The following is a 9,925-nucleotide window of genomic DNA, read 5'->3' on the forward strand; positions in this document are numbered from 1 at the left end:
ATTGTCCTCTTGGTATTCATCATCCATTATTGCTGCCAAGGTCCATCATTACCAACCATTACAACAGGGACTAACCCCATCATTGATTTGAGAGAAAATTAGGGTTTTCAAAAACCCTAAAACCGGATCGATCTCTTTTCTCTCTGTTCTGTTCATGGTCATCTAATTGGGGTTTCATCCTACATCTACATAATGGTGGCCGGGAATGCAAAAAGTTGTTTTTGGTCGGTCTTCCGGAGAAATGTCAAGCTGCCAAAATCCTGCTTTGAGATCAAACTTTGAAAAATTTGTGGCTCCAGCAAGGAAAAGAAGAGGCGGTCTGGTTGGCATAGGAAACTTGTCATCAGCCAGGAATGTATTCAATGGCTAGTGATTGATAACAAGTCTCATTTTTCAACCCTATTTTGCAGCTTCAACAGGTCACTGATTTGTGGGATTCTATTAATTACTTCTCTTGATCACTTGTGGTTACAAATTTGAGAACCATTGTTCTCTTTCTTGTTCACTGGAGGTTTACCAATTTGATCTTACCTGGGATTAGACCTACTCAGGTTCTAGTCTTACATTATTCCAATTCTTCTATTACTTATCCGATAACCATTTCCAAGGGGGGCAGAGTGAAGGAATCCCCATTAAAAACTATAGAAAATCAATAGACTAGACCTACAATCTTCTTTCTCGAACACGAAGGACTAAAGGAGGTCTCACACCTGCATGCATGGCAAATAACCTCCACATCACCAACATTAGAATATTTCTAACCACACCTCTGCATTTCTTTTGAATTGCTTTTTCTTCCTACCTTTTTGAATGCTTGTCCAGCATAATCTTGTTTAAGATATCTTTGTTGCTTTGGCAAAACTGCAAGATCCCTGTCCTAGCAGTTCTTCTTCTTATTTTTGATTCTCTAATTCAAGAATTGTTTTTTATTGGATGATGCAAAACGATGCCTTTTTTCTTTTCCATTGATGTTTTTATCCACCAATGGTTTTACATCTATTCAAATTTAAAAGAAGTAATTTGATTGGTATGACCCACGGTTTCATCTTAGATGCATCAAATAGTAGCCGTATGAGTATAAATTCTTGGCTATTTTCAGACAAGAAATCAAACTTAACCTTCAACTTTTACAAAACTATGTTTGATAACAATTGTAAGGTTTCTCCATCTTAGACTTCCTTGGGGGAATATCAACAATAAGCAACAGGTAATAGGATTAGCTGAGTTGAGTAACAAGAAGCAACAAAACCATAGGATGGCAATAGTGATTGAGACATTAACATGACAACAGATAACATTCAAATTTTCTCAGAATTGAACAGAGTTAGATTTTAGGTTGAGAAGGTAAGAAGAGAGAAGGAAGAAGTTAGAGGAGGAAGAAGATGGCAAGAGAATATTCGGGTTGTAATCGATTGTGTTGGAGAGGCTTCTCCATACAGCTATATTAATTCAATCATAACAAATAGAGAATTACATCCACCTCCCTAGGGAGGTACAAGGGAAATAAAGAAGAAAAACAGTATTACATAATAAGGTAACTAATAATGGGACTAGTTCCTAAACTACACCTATTACACGACTTCTAACACTCCCCCTCAAGCTAGAGAATATATATCATGCATTCCCAGCTTGCTTAGGAAAGAACTAAACTGAGGAGAGCCAAGAGCCTTGATGAAGATATCTGCCAACTGATCACCAGTCTTCACAAAAGGAGTACAAATACAGCCAGAGTCTATCTTCTCCTTGATGAAATGCCTATCAACCTCAATGTGCTTAGTCCGGTCATGTTGAACAGGGTTGTGAGCAATACTGATGGCAGCCTTATTGTCACAGTACAGTCTCATGGTTCCTTCAGTGTGAAGTCCCAGTTCCTGAACAAGTCTTTTTAGCCAGATGAGCTCACACCCTCCATGTGTCATAGCTCTAAATTCTGCCTCGGCACTAGATCTGGCCACAACATGCTGTTTCTTACTCCTCCATGTGACTAAGTTACCTCCCACAAAGGTACAATAGCCGGAGGTAGATCTCCTATCTGTAATGGAACCAGCCCAATCGGCATTTGTGAAACCTTCTACTCTGAAGTGGTTGTGCTTTGAATACAACAGTCCTTTCCCTGGAGAGGACTTCAAATACCTTAGAATGCGATACACAGCATCCAAATGGCCACTCTTGGGAGCATGCATGAATTGGCTGACAACTCCCATTGCATAAGAGATATTTGGCTGAGTCATAAAGAGATAGATAAGCTTCCTTACTAGCCTTTGATACTTCCCGGCATCAACAAGAGAAGGACCACAATCCTCTCCTAGTTTGTGATTCTGCTCAATAGGAGAGCTTGCTGGTTTGCAACCTAACATCCCTGCCTCTGTCAACAAGTCAAGAATAAACCTCCTCTGACATATGTTGATTCCTTTCTTGGTCCTTGATACTTCTATTCCTAAGAAGTACTTTAAGGGACCCAGATCTTTGATCTCAAATTGCTGTGCCAAGTAGTTCTTTAATTTACCTATCTCAGCTGTATCATCTCCTGTGACCACGATATCATCAACATAGACAATGAGAGCTGTGATAGTACCATTACTCCGCTTGGTAAAGAGAGTATGATCAGCTTGGCTCTGGGAATATCCATTCTTCAGAATAGCCTGTTGGAAGCGCTCAAACCATGCCTTTGACGACTGTTTGAGACCATATAGAGCCTTCTTAAGGAAGCACACTTTCCCTTCAGCTGAAGGAATCTTGAAGCCTGGTGGAGTTTGCATGTACACTTCCTCTTCCAAATCACCATGAAGGAAGGCATTCTTCACATCCAACTAATATAAAGGCCAATCTTTATTGGCAGCCAAAGATAAAAGAACTTTTATTGAGTTATGCTTGGCCACAGGGGCAAATGTCTCCTGATAGTCAATTCCATAGACTTGACTGTACCCCTTGGCCACCAACCTTGCTTTGTATCTCTCAATACTGCCATCAGATTTATACTTGATTGTGTAGACCTATCTGCATCCAACTGGGACACGTCCCTTGGGAAGGTCTACAAGTTGCCAAGTACCATTCTTCTCAAGTGCCATCATCTCCTCAGACATGGCTTGTCTCCACTTTGGGTCAGACATAGCATCAATGACATTCTTGGGAATGGAAGCAGTAGAGAGAACAGTAATAAAGGCAAGGCATGTAGGAGAAATTGCATCATAGGAAACAAACTGGGATATAGGATTAGTACAAGTTCTTTTCCCTTTCCTAATAGCAATAGGAAGGTCCAAATCAGATGGAGGAGAAGAAATGTCACCTGATTGAGAAGAATGAATCTCAGGATGTGGATCTGGATCTGAAGAGGACTCTTGGTAAGTCATCTTTCTTGTATTATACAAGCCTTCACCTTTTTGTATGTAATGTGGTAATCCTTCTCCTTACCAGAACCACTTTCAACAACCAAATCTGTATTCCCCCCTGGTTGATCATCAACCTCAACCACATCTACAGTCCTGTGTTTTCCAATGTCAAGCATAAAAGGAGATGTAGGTAGAAGAGAAAGGAAGAAATCATCAGTAGCCTGTTCACTCCCACAATTCTCCCCCTGAAGAGGATGCTGAGAAGGGACAAAGAAAGGGACAGACTCAAGAAAGGTAACATCCTTGGACATGATACATCGGCGGGAAGAAGGATGATAACACTTATACCCCTTGGTAGTAGAAGAGTACCCAAGGAAGAGACACTTGAGAGCTTTAGGGTCAAGTTTAGTGCAAGCAGATTTGTTAACATGCACATAACAAACACAGTCAAAGACTCTAGGAGGAAGAGAAAAAACAGAGGCCTTGGGAGATAAGATGTCCAAGGGAGATTTGAAATTAAGAAGCTTGGTAGGCATACGATTGATGAGAAAGGAGGCAGTTAGAAGAGCCGCAAACCAGAAGGTCTTAGGGACATGCATGCCAAACAAGAGACTACGGGTGACCTCTAGGAGGTGGCGATTTTTCCTCTCAGCAACCCCATTTTGTTGGGGCGTATCAACACACGCTAGCTGATGGATAATGCCATGAGTAGTAAAGAAGGTTTGAAGGCCACCAAACATGTACTCTCCCCATTTATCAGATCGCACAATTTTGATGCGGGTCTCAAATTGAGTAAGAATCATTTGGTAAAAATTCTGAAAGGCATCACAAACATCTCTTATGCTTCAAAAGTACAGTCCATATGGCACGGGAAAAATCATCAACAAATGACACAAAGTAACGATAGCCACATAAAGAAGTAGTAGGGGAAGGACCCCAAACATCAGTATGCATAATATGAAAAGGAGCAACAGTTCTATTACCATGATAAGGATCTGAAGACCAACAATGTTTGGCAAACATACATGGTTCACATTAAAAAACATGAGAAGAGGCAATAAAAGAAAATAAGTAAGGCAATTGTTTCCTCATTACAACAAAAGATGGATGGCCAAGACGACGATGCCATAACATAACAGAATCCACAGAACTACTATCATTACGGCCACACACATAGGAATGAGCTGTGGGCAAAAACAGATAAAAAAAATAGAGGCCTTACTCCTCACGTCCACTACCAATAATCCTCTTCGTCACCAAATCCTGAAAAAGACAGTGAGAAGGAAAAAATGTGACACAACAGTTGAGAGATTTAGTCAGATGACTCACAGATAAAAAATTCAGTGTAAGGTTAGGGACACGTAGAACAGAAGAGAGAGAAATAGATGATGTCGCAGGGATATTACCCTTACCAGATATGGAGGAAAGGGAGCCATCAGCTACCTTAACCTTGTCCTTACCAGAGCAAATGGTATAGAAATCATAATAATGAGATGTACCAGTCATGTGGTCTATGGCACCCGAGCCAATGACCCAAGACTGGGCGGCAGTAGAAGCTGAGGTGGAGACCTACAAAGCTAAGGATGATGAGGATCCGGCCATACTAGATGTAGAAGATGTGCTCAACTATGACACAACCCTGCGAACCACTACATCCATGAAGGTGGAGTCATCCTGTGGGGCATCAGCATCAGTCGCCGCCACGGAATGAGCTCGAGCTCCCCTTCTATGGCTACCACGACCACGCGTACCAGGAGGACGACCATGGAGAGACCAACACCTATCCTTGGTGTGTCCAGTGCGTCCACAATGATCACATTTAAATCTGTCTCGCCCAACTCCACTGGCACCAACTGTCTCCACAGTACTGGCTTCCTCACGGTTAGGACCTGGGCCTCTACCACCTCCACGGGTGTCTCAAACAGAACTGGAATTGAGGGTTGACCTCTCAGATGATGCTGGTGGTAGTGCCATAGCAAGTCGCCTGGTCTCTTCATTCTGTAAGTAACTACAGACTTCACTAAGAGAGGGAAGGGGAGACCGGCCTAACAGTTGGAGTCTAACTGGCTTATAATCAGGGTTCAGACCACCAAGTAAAGAGAAGACACACTCCTTTTCAAGAGTCAGATACACTTTTGCTTCATCCTCTGGGTTGGTCAAATGAAGGTCCCTGTAGTGATCATACTCCTCCACAAGACTAAGGAACGCACTGTAGTACTCAGAAATAGTACTGTCACCCTGTTTCAATGAGTGAATTTTTTTATGGAGCTGATAGACCTTAGCAGTGTCACCTACTCTGTCAAAGGCCACAGAGACACTATCCCAAATAGCTTTGGCAATTTCCTTCCTTATAAACCTTCTCCCAATCTCGGGCTTCATGGAGAAGATCAACCATGTCATAACAGTAGAATTTTCAGTCTCCCATTTATCAAAAGTAGGTGAACCAGCTGTGGGAACATTGATAGCACCTGTGATATATCCAAGTTTTCCCCTACTCCTAAGGGAAAGTCTCACAGAATGTGACCAATCTAGGTAATTAGTACCATCAAGCTTCACAAAAGAAATGCATTGGTGAGTACTCTCATAAGCCAACGAGGGACAACAAGAGGGGGTCGTGAATCGCAGCATCAAGCACGATGTATCCGAATCAGGCATGATGGAAGGGATTTGACAATAAACAAGAACACCAAAGACAAGTGGGAGTACACACTCAACCCAAACAGAAGAAGTCCAATAAGCACCTAGGATAGCACATCGCCGAAGCAGTCCTAGCAAGAAATCTCAAAGAGGACTTAAATCAAGCACTTCTAGTGCATTTCAACATCACCCAAGAGAGTCCCGATAATACTGTACCACAAAGCTTGCAAGGAGTAGTATCAATTTCAAACAAGAGGAGAGGCCTCACAGAGGTTGTGCATACACATCCCTCAACCAAGAGAGCATCAAACTGCAGCTCACAGGCAAGAAAAAAAGGCTAAACACTCTCGGGTTTACCTGGGCAGAACAGAGCATCCCACAAAAGAAACAAATCTGCTCATATGGCTTCTTCAATCAGCAAGGAAGAACATAGCCATCATAATAGGTGTCCTAGGGCGATGCAAATGAACCAGACAAAGACACAAAAACAATCCGAGAAAGGGGAAGAGAAAACCCGCAACCTGAACCTGGCGGAACTTGTAGCAGCAGCTGTGTGAGATCCAAATCTTCAAAAGAGCTTCAAAACAACTCAAGTAGATCCTTCAATCATCAAAAGAGGCTAGAATGAGCCTATTCCGTACTCTTTAAGCACAGCTGTACACAAGAATCTCCTCTTTAGAATCCTTAGACACAAAGGATTTCAAAGAGAAGAGAAAGAATGGAAACAGGGACTGAACACGACTCTCAAACCTTGAGCCTGCTCTGATACCAAGTTAGATTTTAGGTTGAGAAGGTAAGAAGAGAGAAGGAAGAAGTTGGAGGAGGAAGAAAATAGCAAGAGAATATTCGGGTTGTAATCGATTGTGTTGGAGAGGCTTCTCCATACACCTATATTAATTCAATCATAACAAATAGAGAATTACATCCACCTACCTAGGGAGGTACAAGGGAAATAAAGAAGAAAAACAGTATTACATAATAAGGTAACTAGTAATGGGACTAGTTCCTAAACTACCCCTATTACACGACTTCTAACACATAGTCCAAACTCAAAAACTTGAAAATCCATATGCAGAATTAATAATAAGCTTACTCAGAGATATGAAAGTTTATCTCATCTTCATAGTTAATGAACGTAGAAGAAAAATAACCACCAAGAAACTCACACTATCTGAGCAGCACTGAGAGCCCTCACAGCATCAGAGGTGCCTAGTTGAAATACCACCCGATTTCTTTCCTCATGGCAAGTTCTAAAAACAACACTCCCTGTTCCTTTCTCCACAAAATCAATAGACCCAAGAGATTCTAGTGAACAGAGGAGGAGGAGAAAAAAGCAGTATGAGTTAGCTTCAAAAGAGGGGGGGCGGGGAAGAAAAACAACAACAACAATAGTCAAAGCAAAAATATATGTGCTTCATAATTTCCGCTAATATTACTAATGAGTAATGACATTATTTTTTCTTTTCAATAAATTGAAGGGAATAAGTAAACTGGGTTAGAAGAAGGGGCCAGATAGTTACAAACAATATAATCCAGAAAATTAATCACAAATAAGCAAAGTGGCTCAGAACAATATTTTACTTTTTAATAAGGACCCCACTATCATTAGTCACCCTCAAAAGAAGTGACCATTAGATATTCAGAATTTCCTCAAATGCTACATAAGGTGCAATAATCTCCAAAGACATTTCTCTCCCAGAGGCCAAAGAATTAGTGATACTAGCACAGTGTTTTCAAAATAATACGGATTACTATATGACAGTTTGTTAGAAACTTGTGAAGAAAGACTAAGATCTGAAATCCACATAATGAATGAGCATAAAGCATAGCTTTTGACATTCCTTTCTTAATAAAGCCAATTACCCAGCTTGACAGGGACAAACCCCTCTCCTTTTGTGTATCGGCTATTAACCAACACCACCACCACACACACCCCCCTCCCACAAAAAAAAACTTGCAGTATTTGCAATAAACATGGTAATCATAAAAGAAAATCTTCACATTTTCTTGTTTTTCACACTTGTACTTTGAACTGCAAATTTTTTACAACCTTGAAATTCACTGCAAAATAAGGCTAAGAAGCATGGTGACAACAGCCACGCATCATCACCAAATGCTTAGAACCAATGCTTCTTAACTACAGCATCTATCCAACAGTCTTAAATCTTTAAATAGTTGAAAACACAGACTGACAGTCAAGAAATAATCCCCCCTGAATGTCACTTTCAACATGGAAAAGCAAGAGATGTTACTCTATACTTCAACTAAAGACAAACTATTTATTTTGAAAGCTAAGAACCCCAACCAAATAACCATGTTGGTTGACAACAGATAAGCATAGAGGGCTCCAGCACATGGTTCATCGTTGGCATCATGCATTTGCAATCGTAATTCATAAGACTGCAAGTACAAGTCCAGCAGCAAGCAAAATGAAGGAAAAGATGAATGAAGAAGGGTGAGAGGAAGGAAAAACTTAGAACAGAATTACCATTTATGTGGCGTTCACATTTGACAAATTTATGGTCAATAATCTCCTCCCCATAGGTAATATCTGCACCGTATTGAGCAGCTAGCAACCGAAGTGGTAAAGTACCCTGCAATAAATAAGAAAAATCCAAACGCAACATACCTAACAAACATAAGAAGTATAGAGAAAGATAATCATAAGGTTGAGACAGGGGCAGGAGAAACATAAGAAGAATAGAGAAAGATAATCATAAGGATGAGACAGGGGAATGGGAAACTAGAACTTCAAAATAAGGAACCTCACTAGAAGAAGGATAAATTGTATCCAAAATCCAAATATGCAACAAATAAATTCACCGAAATCTACGGGGTATGTTGAATGTAGGCTTAAATGGGTACGTTAGGTAAACCATACAAGTTGTGATCATAGGATTGAGATTGCAAAAATAGGGCAGAATTGGGATTGAGGTCATTGGTTCACTCCTGAACTTGGATACAACGCTTCCAACAATCCGCATCCTTATGCAGAATCCTTTACTCTCTTTCAAACTTGGATTGCAGACCGAACAGCTTTCCACAGTTTTAAATCTTACCGATTCACTCTACAGTAGTTTGTTTTTTGGGGGGGGGGGGAGAGGCTGGAATATGGATTTCCTGCTTGACACTCGATAATCGAGTTATGAATGCTAAGAGAGCTTGAGAGAGAAGAAACAGGAAAGACATTAAAACTCACCACTCGAACCATGGGAGCGAGGACCATCTTGTTCTCGTACTCCATCCTCGCAAGGCTTCGCCTTTCGCTCCGAGATTGGAGCGCTGGAAACGGATTTTGCTTTTCTACGGGGTCAACTGTGCATGGGCAGGCTGTCGCGACTCACGACGAACCGAGTCCGCCCAGCCTTGGACCTGTCAATAAAACTAGGAGAAAGTTTTCTACTGAGCGGGTGAAGGAAAGCACACCCATCCGTATATTTAAATGAGATCGGACCGTGGGATGCGGTAGTTGTCAGGTGACATCTCTACCTAGCATTGCCGTATTGCCACACTTTAGAAATTGGAGAAAATAATTTTCTCATACGAATGATGTGCAACAAGCATGTATCATAGATTGAAGGACACACAGATCATTTCATGTGAAGAAGAGAGAACTAGACATTGATGTGCTAGCGTGGGTGACTCTACCCTACTGTTCAAACTGTTTTCCATAATTGAATGCGGAGAAGCTTGGGATTGAGCCCAGATCACTCTTCAGTATGACACTATATATGTATATATGTATATATATATGTTGGGCAAGAGATCTCTACTTGGTCGCATGGTCTCTAAACAAGCGTATGGGCCAATGGGTGAGTACGCCTAGGCATCTACCTAGGGAGTAGAGGTATCATCTCACGGTGCTTTGTGAGAGAGTGTAGAAAACACCACCAAGTAGATATCTTTTTCCCATATATGTTTTATGTACGATTAGGTGATGAAATACTCGAGATTAACCT

The 9,925-nt window shown here is 41.1% G+C and overlaps 1 protein-coding gene across 1 annotated transcript in view; it reads right to left on the reverse strand.

Annotated features, from left to right (window-relative positions):
* Window positions 1–9,314, reverse strand: part of LOC122661941 (tRNA-dihydrouridine(20) synthase [NAD(P)+]-like) — a 32,716-nt gene extending 23,402 nt beyond the window's left edge. Inside the window, exons 1-3 of the mRNA XM_043857462.1 lie at window positions 9,166–9,314; window positions 8,455–8,560; window positions 7,133–7,271 (exon numbers count right to left, since the gene is read on the reverse strand). Coding sequence (XP_043713397.1) covers window positions 7,133–7,271; window positions 8,455–8,560; window positions 9,166–9,210 — 290 coding nt within the window. The 5' untranslated portion in view covers window positions 9,211–9,314. The remainder of the gene's footprint in view (window positions 1–7,132; window positions 7,272–8,454; window positions 8,561–9,165) is intronic.
* Window positions 9,315–9,925: the final 611 nt, after the last annotated feature.

The sequence above is a fragment of the Telopea speciosissima genome, chromosome 5 (assembly GCF_018873765.1).
Source record: "Telopea speciosissima isolate NSW1024214 ecotype Mountain lineage chromosome 5, Tspe_v1, whole genome shotgun sequence".
NCBI lineage: Eukaryota > Viridiplantae > Streptophyta > Magnoliopsida > Proteales > Proteaceae > Telopea > Telopea speciosissima.